Source organism: Nomia melanderi, chromosome 9 (genome assembly GCF_051020985.1).
Source record: "Nomia melanderi isolate GNS246 chromosome 9, iyNomMela1, whole genome shotgun sequence".
Lineage (NCBI taxonomy): Eukaryota > Metazoa > Arthropoda > Insecta > Hymenoptera > Halictidae > Nomia > Nomia melanderi.
Window position 1 is genome coordinate 10,232,857 of NC_135007.1, and position 17,406 is coordinate 10,250,262.

General features: G+C 42.6%; 1 protein-coding gene across 1 annotated transcript in view; it reads right to left on the reverse strand.

Annotated features, from left to right (window-relative positions):
• alpha-Man-Ia (alpha-Mannosidase class I a) overlaps window positions 1-17,406 on the reverse strand; it is a 611,213-nt gene that overhangs the window by 10,596 nt on the left and 583,211 nt on the right. Inside the window, exons 4-7 of the mRNA XM_031990269.2 lie at window positions 8,580-8,759; window positions 5,996-6,209; window positions 1,131-1,355; window positions 307-512 (exon numbers count right to left, since the gene is read on the reverse strand). Of these exons, the coding sequence (XP_031846129.1) occupies window positions 307-512; window positions 1,131-1,355; window positions 5,996-6,209; window positions 8,580-8,759 (825 nt within the window). The remainder of the gene's footprint in view (window positions 1-306; window positions 513-1,130; window positions 1,356-5,995; window positions 6,210-8,579; window positions 8,760-17,406) is intronic.

Sequence of the window (17,406 nt, forward strand, 5' to 3'; positions counted from 1 at the left end):
ATTTTATATCAGTATTTCGCGTATTGATTCCTTATACAAAATTTAATATTATATATAACGTTAGGTAATTTTGTTGTATTAAATCAAATGGTGAGTGAGAGTCACCTCTCGAGTGCAAACAGTTAAAAATCGGGAAAATTAAATTGGAGTTGATTGAGCATTCGCTAGGGAACATGATGGCGCAGAAGGTTAGTTTATTGAAAGCGATCGACGACTATGATATAATCAGACACTGGCTCGATGAATGATTTATTTAACGACTCGACTGTCCTGTGTTACTTGGATGCGAATGATCGGAAAACTTACTTCCGGTCGAAGGATGTAATATTTCTCGCCGTTCTTTAAACTTCTCGCTTCGTTGCCCTCGATGAAGTGGAAAGCTTCTGGGCCGAGCTTCGTCAAGCTTCGATCGTAAGATTCGTGGCACGTATTGGTTAGACCACCGGCAACCATCATGTATCTCTCGGACAATTCGTTTTCCAGAGTTTTGGCGCCCAATGCGAACATGCCGCCTGTAAGTGAACAGGTATTCTTCATGGTACAAAATGAACACAATAAATAAGCGTAACGGATAGTGATTTGTCTGGTCAATCTAGAGTGTAATGTCCTTCGAGGCATGAAAATCATTCTTTCACGTAAGATATCTCTTTTATTCCTGATATATCAGCGAAGAACAAACTGTTAGACGATCTTTGGGATAAATTACTTGCAGTGAATGAATATTTAAAGCTTCATATAAGAATTTTTCAATAAGAATACTAAGCTCGGGACTGTAAAAGGAAGCATTGTCGTAAAACTTATACGCGCCCATTTCATTACAATAATCAAGGCAACATGTAAATGCTCAGTAAACAAGGTAGACGGTGATTTGTAAGAAATACAGTATAGAAGAAGGCCGTAAGATCTCGCAGTAAAACAGCCGTACAACAAAGCTTCTATTGTGCTTATACATTCAAATAGGATTCCCTCGTAATCCTCGTTCAAGCGGAGGCATTTATTAGCCAATTAGAGGAGCACAAAACAAATCTCCGAGGGAGCAAAAACTAGGTTAATAAAAAGGATTTTCGCGACAGCAAATAAGGAACGGATTACATGGAGAGACAGGAGGATCCGTTTCTTATGAAACTCACCAGCGAAACACGCCAGATGGCCCATTTTATGATCAGGCCTGTCGTACTTTAGATCGGACACGTAGAGCAGCTTCCCCGGCGATGTCTTGATCATGTGTTGATCTATCGCGGCGATCGCCTCGTCGTACATTTGACGGGCCTCGACGTCCTCCTTGCCGGACTGGATCCACGCTTTCAGCAGGTACTCGTAGAAGCTGTCGCCGAGCCCTCCCAGCGACATGTGATCTGTATTACATAAGAAACATAGATCGTTAATCAATTCTCGAGAAAGGCATCTTCCGAACGTGTAACTATGTTTGAATTCCACTCTCAACACGAAATTTACTCTGCCAACGTCATATATTCGTAAAGACAATTCTACACTTTACACAAAGAAAGTGAGACTAATGTTTTAGACGTTGCTGTTTGAAGCTATAAGATATAACATTATACTTAGAGATTCAATCATTATTTCTGGTCGGACTTTTTCACTATTTCACTCGGAAGGTTCGTCGAATTTAATAGAATATTGCGACCAAGATTAATTGAAACAACTACAGGGAACGCGTTAATTGTAATAAATTATAATCTTCAATTATCAGAGATCCCTAACGCACCAAAACCCTTCTCAAATTATAAGCATCATTCAACTCAATTTATAGCGCGCCCCAACATTTCGCCCAGATTTCATCTAGACCAAAATCAAATGAGCGCGCAACAAATTTTCTGAGTACTACAGTATTATAAAATAATCATCGTACAGATAATTACCAATGGTGTACACAGAACGAAACAAGCAAGACGATTAAAACGTTTCAGCGAGATTTACTCGTCACGCCACTCGTCTAAACTGTATTCATTCAAGTTCATCCCCGGGGTTTCGATCGTAATCGCGTTTTTCCGTAGCGCGCGGAGATTCCATTTCTCGTTCAGTAGCGAGTCACGAGCGTCGCCGAGGGAAGAGGAAAACGAAAGTACTCAAGGATTCCCGCAACGAGGAGGGGAAGACGGAAGAGTCGCGGGAGTAAAACCGCTCGAGCTCTCTTCCCTCTTTATTCCGGTGGCTCTCAGACGAGTTGTCGGAGTAGCTCTCTCCTCGGTACAAAAACCTCGCCGACATCCGCGGAAAACTGCGGGCCAGCCAGTCTTTTCTATTTCCGAAGACCTGTGGAGCCGCCAGGTTTAAGAATGCCCGACCGCCTCACCGCTAGACACCCATTAACGAAGCATCTTTCAATCGCTGTCGTGCGCGCGACACTTGTTCCCCCGATATTTACGATCGAACGATTTTTTCCAACCCCCGCGTGATTATACAGTTGACCTCCTTTAACACGTTGAAAAAATATAATATTCAATCGTTCGATTGAATCGCGTTATAATTGTTACATGTTCATTAAACTGAACACCGCTGCGTCAAGTGGCATTGTTTATAATATAGAAGTGTTCTCAAATAATCGTTTAATTTTTAACCCTTTGCACTCGAAATACGACTCTCAGTCGATATACCAAAATTCTAAAGTCATCCAGAAAATATTAAGCTTCGCGTGATCTATAAATATGTGAAATATTGAGATAATAATTTTGTTTCTTAACTTATGTGTGCTCTCGTTCAGTTGGTTTCAAAGTATGTCGTCTATGACTCAATGGAAGATGTTGAATATTTCTAGTAAAAGACTTCCGCGTGTAAACTTTGAAAGACTGGAACTAAATGAAAAAGATATCAGTCTTCGTCCCCGAAACGCATTGACAGTCTATTTCCGAACCGCTCACACTTTCCCTGATCAAAAATCAAACCCCGCCGCCAGTCTTCGCATTCGCTTTCCGATGTTCGGCTTCGTAATGCCATTCTTCCGGTAATTAATTCAACGCGGAATCCTGGCGGTTCGCTTCGCCGGAAGCCGAGTCGGCCCTCCGAACGCTCGACCCTTCAATGGAACCATAAATTCTGTAGCAAACCGCGGAGTTCGACTTGACGGTCGCCGTGTCGGTTAAAGCCACCTACACACGTCGAAGCATGTTGCGATGCATGCAGTTACTCCCAGATTCCACGAAACATGTGCAACGCGCGTAGCTCGGCATTGAAGAATCGACACCGGAAGCAACCGGCGTCGACACAGGAATCAGAGTCCCGCATTAGTCGACAAAGAAAGGTTCGGGCTTCCTAATCACTAGGCGAATTTCATTTAAACAGTTCATCTAAGGAAGTTACATTGAAAACCAAAGACATCCGTACGCAGACGATTTCCATAATCGCGAAAGTCCATTCGTCTTTAGCTTTTCAATGACGCGTATCTGGAAAATTCTTTAACCAGCTAGCTATTTGTAACGAGTACACTCGCCATGAAGAAATGCCAAGGTTTTACGTTAACCCTCTGTCCTATGGTTTCCTTCTGAACTGTGATCGATCTAACTACTTCGTTATTAATAATTTATTGAAAATAAGAGAAAATTCCAGTCTTATTCCATGTCAACGTATGGTCTAACGTACAATCATTGATAATAGAGGAATAATATGTAATTTGCATTCAAACAAATTGAATAATAGTTCAACAAATTGAATAAATAATAGTGGAAAAATCTTCGCCACGAGTCTGACACGATATTGTAGGGCAATGGGTTAAGGGAATATTCACCTAGGCAACAACCAATTTTACAGGTATACTCGAATGAGTATTCTTGAAATAATCATTTGTAGATACGAATACGTGTACGCGAATAAGGTGCACACTCGAAGAGGTCGTAGCAGCTAACTGGTTAATTGATCGTCTTTTACCTCTAATTAACCTGTCAGCTTATTATCGATGATAATACCGGAGTATTATAAGTATAGAACATAATCGTGCATCAACGCCGTGTTGCAAACTAACAATAAGAAGAATTATAAGGCAAACTGACGCAAGTTTCGTGAACCCTAACAACCGATGCCCATAACATGTACCAATGCGTGTATGGGGCTTAAAGGCAGAAAAGGAGGAACAAGAAAAAACGAGATCGCAGCGAGAAGGACGAACGATCGGTTCCAGGACGATGATAAATATTCGTGGGGGAAGGGAGGGGTGGTCGTCATACGCGGAAAATACGGGAGGGATTGGCGGAACAACGGCAGAAGAAGAGGATTTAGCGCCCGAGGGGATGCGTGGCATGATAAATGCGATATTTGGGATCGCGCGAAGAGATCTCGGCGGCAGTCTCCTCGGAAGACGACGGAAGCACAAAACGAAACTCAAGAGGAACCGTGAAACGGGAGCGACGGACGCGCCATCCTCTTCTTCGTTCGTCCTCCGTTTCTCGCGTCGAAACTATTCCAGCGATATAATTGATGGCCGTCAGATTAAAAATCTATTTTGACCCGAAATTCTCCGGGCACCGGATGATTTATTAAATTAAATTACAGTACTGAGACACGAGCCACGTTTACGTCTGTCTCCGTCGGCTCTTCCTCGTTTCTCCTTCTTTTTTCACGTTTCCGTTTCTTTCTTTCTTTCTTTCTTTCTGTTTTTCTCTCATTTCGTTTCACGCGTAATGAGCGCGTCAAGTTTCCTTTTCCCTCTTGCGGCAGCTCGCTCGCTCGCTCGCGGGGTGATCGATTTTTATCGGAAACACCGGCCCGATTGCTTTTATTTCGTTGTTAAGGATTGGTTAAGTATCGGCTGCGGAGGGATTCCGATTTTTATTGTGGAACCACGATATTTATGAAGACGCATCGCTCACCGCGGTATAATTACGTTGTACGTATGATGCCGGTTTTTTGCGCGGCGGTCGCGTTAATTGAAATCGATGTTTCGGATTTTGAGAAATCGGCCGCACGTCCCGGAGGAAGATATTTATCGATGTTCTTGAATTCTTGTTTGGTTGACGGGCTGAACGTCGATAGGAACTGTTTTGTTCGGCTTAAGAAAAGTGGGGAATACGAACGATCGTTTGTGGAATTCGGTTTTGTATATGAGTCGCTCAGAAGCCAATGCGGTTAGGTCCAGAAAACAAGAATTTAGAAAATTAATGTTTGGCTTCTGAAATGATTATACAATATTTTCAGAAGTTATACAAAGAGGGGTTTTCTGGCCTAGAAAAAACGGAGAAACGAGTAAATCCTTTAATAACTAAAAAGAATATTATTTATTCCATTAAAATTGACGTCAGAAAGTATCGAGGAACGGACCGCATTGGCTTCTAAGCGACTCACATGTGGTATAAGGCATCAACCTTTTACACTGGAAATTAAGTCAGACATTTGTCAAAGTCTTGCGCGAAGAATTTTATTTTTTACCTATTTTACGCAGATATATACACTACTTTTGTGTATTGATCATTTTGTATAGAGTCGTAGGTTTCAAAATAATTTTGGGATCAAAAAATATTGAGGCGCGTCATAAAGGAAAATACGAAAAATACGTCGATTGAATTAAATTATTGTTATCGCAAGTTGAGTGCCATCGTATTACATAGCATTATTTATAATATAGAAATGTTTTCAAATAATCATCGTTTAATACTAGAACTACCAGCGGTTGATCAAAATCACTCATTCCTCATTTAATCTCTCATAATAACCGAGAGTATATAAATACATAGAAACGATTAAAGTAGTTGATTTATTAATGTACAAATTAAAATATAACTTAACTGACATCTCAATGAACACACTTCTATGGTTTCTATAAAAGAATGTTTAAAAATCTGTTCAACTGCTCGGTAGTTCTAGTAATTGAGTGAGCTATAGTTAATTGAGCTATAGTTAATTGAGTGAGTTGTAGTAATTCGATTAGGTTGGGGGTCACTGGCGACCCCCATGCCGTTCAACGTGTTAACGATCCAAGTGATTAACGGCACGTTTAAAATGTACGACAAAGGCCGAGTTCGATAATTATCAATTAAGAATTACTTACGTTGTCCCCACTTCCCGGTTCTCGGGTGAATGTAATTCGGATAGAGTCCTCTCGGTTTCTCCAGGTTCTTCAACACCTTCCTGACAGTCTCGACTTTACTCTTGAAAACGGGATTGCCGGTGATGTCGCTGAGATACGTGAACTCCAAGTGCATCGTGCCAATTTCGGACAGTATACTGCACCCGCTGCTCGCCCAGCCGTAATTCTTGCTCGCCTGAAAATTCAAACGGAATTCGAGTTCGATTAATCCATTACAACAAATCTTATGCGGTATGAAATGAATCAATATCAACCTATGAACACAGATCAACAATGTGTTCAATAATTTGATTAAAACGAATATATCTGGTAACTTTGAAGTTACAATGACGTTGAACGTTTACGGCTGCGCGTATAAAGGTTTAAGTTGATTGATTATACAATTTCATTCGTTATTTTGCGGCAAAAACTGAATTAATTCAATTGAACCCAGTATCTCGATGTGTGACTTCAAAGTCACGCGGGCCTATAGAGGATTAACTCGGTTCAACGATATTTTCTGTCGCACTATAGAGTGCTGGATAGGGGGGATCCAATTAATCGAATAATAAACGCTGCCCGATAGTGATTCCATCGTAGGTCATACTCTTCCGCGAGACGGTTTCGTTTCACGATTTTGTTTGGAATATAAATATTAATCGCCGCCGTGAGCTTATAGGTCCCGAGCGATTCAATAGTGATAATTTCCGGTATCCGCGCCGAATTGAATTTAAATATTTGGCAGGGAACTGAATCGTAATGAAACTTTGACAAAACAACGATTCCGACGAACGAAAAATTGATTTATTCCATCTCATTTTATTGCTATATGCGATGTTTAGCAGAAGTGATTTTTACAATGGATTTTCTGTCTTATTCTTATCAAAAGTGTCCATAATAGTTCACCAATGCAAACTGCTTCAATTCAGGGAACATCTAACTACACAGCAAAAACATTTACTTTCAACTCCCGCGAACCTGTCGGAAGAGAATATACTCATCTCCATAATTCCCGTTCTAATCGGCTGCTCTACGAAGATTCACCCAAAAATCTGCAGTCTAACAATGGGACATCCACTTCCATACCCGTTCCCGCCATTCCGTATTCCTCGCAGCGTTGCGACGTAAACACGATATAGCGTGCTAAGTAATTTATACCTCGAATACCCGGCAAGAGGTGACTTGCGCAGCTAGCGGCGGAAATCACACCGGTAATTTCTTTGCGGAACAAAAGTTCGCGTAATGGAAGTTCTGCTGCGCGACGGGAGCAACAGAAAAAATGGTTCGGATAGAACAGTTCGTACGTGCGAAGCGGGGAACGCGAAAGGTGAACACGAGAGGAGGGGAAAGAACAGACGCGTGTTATGAATAAACGGAGAATCGGGAGAGAATGCGAAAGGAGTACGGACGGAAATCGGCGGGATAAACGAATAAAATCGCATCGATAGGGAATCGATCGGACGAGGAAGACGAACGGGAATAAGAGAAACACAAGGCTGCCGGTATAGCGACCGGGCACCGCCTTTCGTGGCCTCATTATTCGTCCAATTAAGAATTTGCATATTAATCGCGGCCCATCGGTTCGGCAAGCGTGACTTGACAGAATTGTTTCAATTAAACCGGCGGACACAACGTTCGTTCCCGCGTTTCTAATGTGCGCGCAAAAACCGTCGTGGGTCACCGCCTCCTCTGTAGACCTTTCCAGTTCTTTTTACAAGCTGCCGCGAGCACACGCATTACCGGCGAAACAAAACGAGAGGAGAAAAGGGAGAACGAAGATGAACGAATTTCACCGCGATATAAAAGCTGCCGTTCCCGAAGCTCGTCGCACAATTTGAATATTTTCGCGTCTCGGATAGAAAGAATTCACCGTGCTCATATATTCACCACGCCGCAGGCGCAATCCGTTGCTTCGCTAATCGTTCGAAGATAAATCAAGCGATATCTCAGACGATAGTTGAGAATAGATTTAAGTTTATCGCCCATAAAACGTAGGTAATCGGTTCTATAATGAATCTCGAGTTAATTAATCAGAATGTAGTTACCCAAGTGACGGAGTAAAACATGTGCGCTGGTATGTAATTTGTAAACATCGTGATTTTATCATTCGGTGGAATGAATTGATCGAGTTACTTGAATTTCGTCGCTTTCTTTGCTCTTCCAAAAAAGGTTTTCGAAAAATAAGGAATTAGAGGTACTAAATCGTTGATTACTGGTTTGAACGTTTCCTATACTTTATGTAAGTCTTCGTTAGAGAGGGTTATCAGACGTTTGAGGAGAATGCGCGGTGATTGATGGATTAGCGAAGAAACATGTACGATTTAGTTAGATATTTTTATTAGAACGATACTCCCCGCGAGTTGCGTTGGAAGGAAGCATATTTTGATGAGAAAACGGTATCGCTCGGAGCGTTAAATTCTAATTGACACCGCGAATCCCCGGCTTTCACGGGGATGTTCGCGCCCTGTAAATTTTGCGGGCGCAATTACATCAGAAATAATTAACGTTAAAACGCGGCCGGTGTCGGCGCCGGGGTCGACCCGAAACCACGAAATCCCAGACTTACCCCGGTATGGAGATTGATGAGGGAATGAGGAATTCCGGTTTCCGTCTGGAAAGCAGGCAACATCCGTTCGCCAAGCTGAGCCGCCTTATCCCGGAACATCACGTCCCCGGTGAGGGCGTAACAGGCCAGCAGACTTCCCATGAAACGAATGTTTGTCTCGAAAAGAGATATCTCAGAGTTCTGGAAAAAGAAACGGAAAAATATATTTCCTCGTTAGCCCGTTATCGACAAGTGGCGGAGTCATTTCGATCCGCCAGGTTACATTGCTAAACTGATTACCAATTTTCAGGAGTTCATAGAAAATTTGGAAATGCGAAATTGTAGAGAATATGCCCAATACTAAAAAGTATAGGGGATATCCAAGGTGCAAGGATTTTTATGGTATTTATAAGGAAAAACAATTTTCCATCGTAATTCTATTTTTTCGATGATCTTAAGAATTTGAATTGTATAAATGAAAAAAACTAAGAAGCTAGAAACTGAGTTGTCGGATAATATATCTTATACAGTTTTCCCAGAGAATATTTTCTGTACAGATTTATTTAGCAACTGTTAGATATTTTCAGCGATGATTGATCATGTTCGTATTTTAATAGTGGTTCTGGAATACTCTTTTATTTAATATAATTGACACCTGAAATATAAATCTGCACTCTTAATGGCATAGTTCGGGTTCGCAGAATCCGCGCGAGTAATGAAATATCGCTAAAAAGCGTTGATAAAAGGAACTGATGCAAACTGCACCTGAGTCCCACTGCGATGACCTGTTACACAAGCCACGCGACACGGCTTTGCAAAGTCGGTTATTGTTTTTTGCATTTTGCGCATTTTTACACTGCGCCCCGCGCTAACTCATGTTCTTGGCGTTCCACATTTTTCACGACATATTCTTTCCTCTCTTCCGAAAATAGAATACAGACGAATATGTTTCTCTTGTTCCAGAACCATGGTTTATTATTACAAAGCATACATTTCATACTTTTACATAATTCATTAATCCAGGTATTAAATACCAAAAATTATTCAACAACTTAATACTTTCAATTAAACAATATAACAAATATTCGACAAAACTTAAAAAATCTCTTCACAAGGTTTATTACAATCACAATCCTAATTGTCCCCAATCGTATTGAATACCCGATGGTTCTAGTGTTAGCAGATTAATTTTTCGCCGTTGTAATATCCATTGAAAACGAAGAAACTGTTAATCGCCAATTGCCGCAAATGTCTAACATCCAAGTAGACAAAAATTCGTAAGCGATCGCGAACATGTTACGAAGGGGTGTTACGGGAACAGGTACGGAAAAAGATCCTGCGTCAAAGGGGTTAGTCAAAGGATTCCATTTCCACGTAACGCATAAGGACACTCTTCAAAATCAATGAAACAAAAAGCAATGGACTCGATGGTGAAGCAGTTGCTCGCAGACGCATCAGCGATTGTCCGTGCGCCGCGCGCAAGACAATGCGACTTGATTGCGTTAGGACAACTTCGGCCGCGCGTTTGTTGCGGGGCGCCTGTGCACGCGTTCGCATCGTTTCACCGGGAAAGGAACGCCGGCGCAACGCGCGGAAACGCGGCTACGTGTGTGAATAATGCTCCTTCGCGGGACGCGATAAACTTGCGAGATTTAAAGTTTCGCGGTGGCTTGTATCCGAGTTTATACGCCGCCGTGGGGGCAGATGCCTGGAAAGCGGCGGGAATTCGGTAATTAAGTTTCCACGGTGTTTAATGAGCTAAGATTATTATTAGTTTCCGAAGTTATTCGGAACGACAAAGTGTCTGGAGCCCACCCGTCCCCGTTTACTTTCATCCTTTTGCCCGCCGCTTAATATTGTTGTCCGCGATTCCGGAAGTTGTTCACGCCAGTCGCTGATTCGAGCTTGACGCGCCGCGAGCTCCAATTCTCTTGTTAAACCCTCGGAGACGGTTGCAGACGAATTTCTGCAGCGAATCGCAGCACGCTTCATCGCGGCGTCCAGATCGCTTTAAAATTAATATCTCGTTCGACGTTAACACCAAACCTACCGAGCAGTTCAGCAACTTCAAGGGTACATCTATCGAGAATTTAATTGATTTGCAATTCAGTTTGCGTATTGCTAAATCAATTTCTTCAATAATTTCTCAGAGAAGTATCTGTTACCTTTTTAACCCTTTGAACTCTGTAGGCTCCAATATTGCACCAGTTATAATATCAAATATTTCAACGAATCAAAGAAACTACCCTAAAATTATTCGATTCTCGACACATCCAAATTTCGTACTGAGGAGGAAAATAAAAGATCGAAGGAATGTTATAGCATTTTTCATTTTCACTGGAGATACCATAAAAATTAGTCACAGTTGTTGATAAATTATAAAACAATCTGGAGTGCTAAGGGTTATTAATTGCAAAAAGAAGAAATCACGAATGGGTCACTTTGACCCGTCTGGTAGGTTTAGTGTTAATTAATCAATTGAATTCTAATCGGAACAACTGTGTACGCCACGAGTAAACATTAATGCGTATGCAGGGAAATTTAGGAATCGGAAGATGAAACTATCGCCGAGCGTTCGAACGTAATCGGAACGGATGTACAATTAATCGAACCGTGAAGTATATTATTAGATTCTGCAAAGTGCTCGGGTTAATATTAATTAAAGATTTTCTCATTAAGATTTGAAGAGTTTCGGATTAACCGACAGCTCGAGTGTCTCTTCAATTTCCTGCAACCGCTCCCTGGAAGCCGGGCTACGTGTCCCTGCGTGAATGCGCTGTTAAGAATTTCGCTATAGGCTACAATCAACGGGGTATAGGTGCTAATTAGCAAGAACACGAAGATACCATCGGCAACAGATGAAGGGATAATGACGCGTCGCGCGTTACAGCAGGTAGATCCCCCGTGGTCTTCCTTTTTTCGAAGGGCAAACTGCTACTAATTGACATTTACGACTTGACGCACCGATGAAAACTTTCAGAGCCATTTGTCGATGCGAACTCGCCGCCCGAAACTCATACTCATCGCCGGGTTACTTTCATCTGTAACTTAACCTAGTGATAACTAGGTTCGTCGATAGGCTAATAATAATAGCGCTGGGTCTAAGACGATCGATGATAATCAAGAAACAAGAATACGACAATCATTATGGAAAATTTGAAAATAATTTTTTCTACTTCTGAAGGGAAAATGTTTATCAGTCGTCGTTGCTGTATTATTCAACATTTGATTCCATTGAAGTATAAAGACGAATATTTTGTGAACGAAGTATTCAAAATTGATTTACGTAGCGAGCAACGAGCTCCGTAAGAATGCAAGGTTTTGAGGAAACAAAGAAGTGTAGCAAGGATCGTTGGAATTAGCAGGGTTTGATCGGACCATAAAATTGAATGTTTCGATCGGTGGGAATGATTGTCGGGTCTGGTGCCTGTTACGAAAGCGATTACGTCTTTCTCCTTGATACCACACCCCTGTCTACGATATCTCGCGTATTAGGATAAACTGCCGCGATTACGACAGGTGGAGCCGGTCGTATTTTGCAATTTTCCTGTCGACTGTGCGGCTCCGCGAGATGCAGCAAATTACAGCAAGCTATTTACGACCGCCGTACGCACATTTCGTTCCATCACGCTACTTCTGACGCCTGTGCATCGATACAACGGGGAGATCAGTGTTTCTCATATAAGCCGAACTTCGTCCGTCCTTCGGCTCGATCAAAATTAAAATAAGCTGAAACGCTGGTATCAGTATTCTTCCAATTTTCAAATTCACTTGCAACCTTTGTTCGACATTGAAACGATCGGCAATGTTTCAGTAAAATACTCGCCTGAACAAAAGAATATACAACAAAGCAGAAAGTTGATATTCTTCTAATCCCTAACGATTCCGCGTAGCGGAAGCCTTCGATTGTCCAAATAACTCAAACCGTAACTCGATCGCGGTTCAATAATAATCGAGAATGCGGGTCGCGGTTTCCTCGATCGGTATAAAATGGAAAAAAGAGAAAGAACGGATGAAGAGCAATAAAGTTATTTCTGACTCGATCCAATAACGCAGGGGTAACGTAAGTACGTCCGCCCGTAGAAATGGAATCATCGTGCAGTTGCGCTGAAACAATAAAATCTAATGGGATATCGAAAACGTTCTAATAACGAAGTTCATCGCGGTTAGCGAGATCGTCTCTATCGGGCTAGGGTTGTCCGTGGAACCGACGGGATTATCTTGGCAAAGCGTTCTACCACGATAAAGGGGTAACAATATAACGAGACGCACGTTTCTGCGATAAACGGAAGAAAAGTGCGGAAGAAATGATAGGCTGACGCCGCTGTCAGCTCTAGAATTATTAACGATCGGTAGCAGGATGGACCGTTCCCGTGGGATGTAATCACGGCGCATGAAAGTAACCAGGACTGAGAGTACAAAGAAACCTTCAATTAAACGCGAGAGAATAAGGGAATAATAACGGCGGGGTTGCGGGCCACGACGGCTGACACGGTCGACGCGGTCCAAGGTGGTTGTAAGTATTTATAAATTGATCGCCGGGGATAAGAGTCGGAAGAACGAACGAAGGAAAAAAGAGGTAACCAAGAAAAGAAAAAAGGGTCGAACGAGGATGGAAGGGAATCGGGGAACGAGGGTTTCGTATATTACCAGGCCGATACCTGGTTTATGAGGTCGTTAAGTTAAAAGGACTCGACGTCTATCGGATGTTGCTGCACGTCGCTACACTTTCCGGTTTGGCAGGTGCGCCGGATTAACTCGTTTACTTAGGACCTAATAGCGCTACCTTCTTATTAAGCCTGTAACTTCGTTAAAAGGAGCTGCTCTCCTTGGTGGCCTTTAACCCGATTTCCGCCCCTGGGAACGCTCCTCTTTCAATTTTATGCGCCGGCCGGTCGGCCGGCTACTTTTTCTTCTCGTTCGGGCCTGTGCGTAATTTCGAAAATATCGTCGGAGGCTCCGCATTATCCCCGGCTACGTGATTGAAATTCAATTTTTAGCTTCGCTTGCGCGTTGCATAAGCGATCCCTTTGAGTGGCCGGCCGAAAAATAGATTTTTACGAGGGTACGTCGCGCAACCGACGGAATTGCGCTCGTTGACGAAACGAATTCTTACGGCAGATGAGTTCGGAGCTTTCGGGCATCGCGATACTCTCTTTGCCGTTGTCGGGGATATTTCGACATTAATCGTTAAATTTGCTGTTCGTTGTAAGTACATTTTTAGTTGGGGTGGAACACTGATAACAGGAGAATTGTTTTTTATTTTGACTCGGTTTATAGGGGAACAACATAGGTTTCTGTTAAATTGGGATAGATATGTTCAGTTTCACTCGTTATTGTGAGGGGCGTGGTTAAATAGAATACTTGTTCTCGTGTGAAACGATTTATCTCAACAACTTCTCTCGTTGGATCGTCGAAACGGTGTCGAAAGAAGTTGCACACTTCAATTCAGTGATATTATCATTTCGTCAATTAATCTTTCCGATTTCCTTTCACTTCGTTTCCCTTCGTCGACAGGCACGGGTTGCTGGTTACGTTTCATGCTTGTTGCAGAGAAGTTTTAATTGAAACGTCCTGTTTTCTACTGACGCATCAACAAATAAAACGTCTGTGGGACTTAAACGATTTAAATAACTCGTTCTACGGGTTCTCTTCAAGCCTGTATCATTTAAAAACTAATTCTTTTGCGGAGAAGAGCATCGATTTATTAATAGGTTGGTAAATTAAATTCGTTGTACGTTCAAGCGCTTATCTTTCCTCTCTTTAAATGAACGATGTTTATCAATTTTCGATCTATGCTTAATTGGCTTTTTAGGGACAACGAATTAAATGTTCTGTCAATATGATATGTATAAGCTTCTAATAAAATACCAGGAGATGGAAATGCAGTTAAAGTCTATATTTCAATTTTAAATGCAATCGTCAGCAGTTTATCCGAGGCAACGGAAACAAACAGTTCAAAGATTCAAAGATTCAAAGATTCAAAAATTAACCTAAAGAATTTACAACACGTTTCTCTTTCGAAACGCGAAGAGAAATTTGTGCCTCGGACGAGGGTAATTGGTAACGCGCGGAAACGGCAACGAGAAGACAGGAGGGAGGAGAAACAAGCGTTGCGGAAAGGTAATCCCGTTATCGCAGCGCCTTCTATATTTTTTTTTTAATCTCCCCAATCGCGAAAATCTACGGCACCAGCCGGCGGTTTTACTTTACAGCGACGCGCTTAAGGCTACTCCCTACGTGGCGGCTTGTAACGCAATCCACGGCGTAGGGCGTATAAACCGCGGGTATCGCATTGTTCGTTCCAGATTTAACTGCATCGCCGCGAAGTTACCCGCCGCTACTTTTCATTCGCACCAGATACGAAAGAGATACTCGCGGTCGTTTGCACCGGTCAAAGTTGGGTTCCGCGGCGCTTAACGCTCTCTATTCTTCAGGATACAGCTGGATTTACGTTTCGGCGGGGATTTAGGGTTCGGTTTAACTCTTCGCACTCTACAAGCTCCACCAAGGAGATATAAAAATGTTGCCCTATAACTCCGTAATCTCCATTATGGCGCCGTTTACAATATTAAATATTTTAACGTACACAGTCAAGAGAAGAAAGCTATCCTAAGATTATCATCTGCTACACACGCATCTTGTCCTGGCAAGGAACACAAAAACTCCAGTTCAGTAATTTATTTCAAGAGCAACTAAACGAATGTAATGAAAGATTCGATTAAACTATGGAATACATAAATAAGCGTTTTTTATTCAGGATACAGCAGGATCTGATAAAGTTCCGTTCACAGACTCGACGGAAACGTCAAACGCAGAGTATCAAGAATTCATCGGAGTACCCGAGAAACGGGAAACACAAGTTTCCAGTGAAACGACGCTTGGGCTAACTGTATCTGTTTAATTTTCCGTACGGTCGCTATCGGCTTAAGAACGCGATGTAACTGGACACTATCGATTCCCCGGTAGTTCCTTTGTCTCCTGTTCCGCTCGTTCAACCCAGCCCTTGTTGTGTATACCGTTGAATTTCCCTGTTGCATTACCGGCGACGTTCACGGACACTAAAATGGAATTGCGATGATTATTACACGCCGGTTTCTGCGCGCGGAAATGCGGCCCGCACGAACGGGAATGGCGCGGAAAAAGTAACGGCGGACGCGGAACGACGAGGGTTGAAATCAACTTGATGGCTCGGAGGAGACCGGCGCGGTGGCCTGCTTAAGGAGAATCACGGCAGGAGGGTGGATCAGGTGCCGACTCGAGTAGAAATTGGTTCTTGGCCGACATTATACTCGTGAATGCCGGGTTCGATGGCACCTTTACTATGAAATACGTGACAAGCCGCTCAATGATTCACGGGACAATTTCGGGGTTGCAATCGATAATGTATTGGAAATGTCATTGAAATGTAGTGGAAATTTCATTGAACAGCAGTGGCCGTGAATGGAACTGTAATAGAACCTAGTATTCCAACGATCACTAACGTCGCTTGAAACAAATTATAAGAAGATTGGCGTCGAATAAAAGTATCTGGCAAGGTAAGTAACTGTATAATAGTATAACCTAGAAACAGCGATGCCAAATTACTAACGATTCATTTCAATACCATCCGCCTTTGCTACGGGAGAGTAACATTATACAAAACGGAAGTTCTCGTGGCAGTGAAAGCGTGTTAAGAATCGTGAAAAATATTGTACTGTCCACGACAGCGATATCCGCGACACGGCTGTATTATGAATACGACTGCGAAATCAATTTAAACTGCTCGCGCCACTTTCGACCTCTAATCGCGTGTTGAAACAGTGAACGTCGTTTATCAGCCCCTAATAGGAATCCGTTAAAAAGAGAGAAACCAGAAAAATATGCACACGCTCAAGTGATTAATTACGCGAACGGTTCGCAACGCCGCCGAGATATTGCACGGACGCAACAATCTGCGCGTCCGGCGGAAGTGACGACAACGGGAGACGGATTACGCGAATATGATTACCAGGGGAGATTGTTCGTGAAACGTGTCCGCGATCCATACTGCGAAAACCACTTGCGTGTTTTCGTGCCACTTGTAAGAGCCGCGGGTGCTACGGGTTGTACAGCCTGGAGATAGTCACGGAAGCACTTTCGTGAGTAACAAGTTTCGACGCGCGTTTCGCATGCACCACTTTCGCCGCCCCCGTCGAGCCGCGTCCCTTCGTTTTCGGGCCGGAAGTGGTTTACGGGAAAATGAGCTTCGCGTCGCGCCGTGTTTTTGCGCAGCGGAAGACGCCCGCGACTCGAGCACCCGCGACAGAGACTTACGAGTACCCTGCTTCGTGTTCCGCTCGAATTAACCCTTTATGGATGAGGATTTTTGCAACTTTCGGTTGCAACATTCGTTCTACGTTGCAAGCGAACGCCGCGTCAAAGAGAAACGGGGGAACTGCTTTCGAGATTCGCGTGTTTCCAGTGTTGAGAATTAATCCTTTGCGAACGAGGGTCGTTGAAAGTTTGTTTATAACGATGATCCGTTGTAGAACTAATGCTATACAAAGGGAACCGAGGAAACTGATTTTGGTATTCGATTGTTTTTTGTTATAGGACTAATTACATAACGGAAAACAGAGAATATTAGTTTTGGGACTAGATTGTTTTGAGTATTATGAATATTCATTCCCTGTTATTGAGATAAGGATACAGTAAAAATAAACGTGGAAGATCTTCCCGAGATTCGATTATTTCGAAAGTTATTTTTATATTGAAATTTACGTCAATTATTATGTTGCATCAAAAATAATTCAAATTAGCGATTTCGGATTCTTCTGCGTTATCTCCATCCCCAACGTTACTTTCATCTGCCTTGTACTTCCTTATT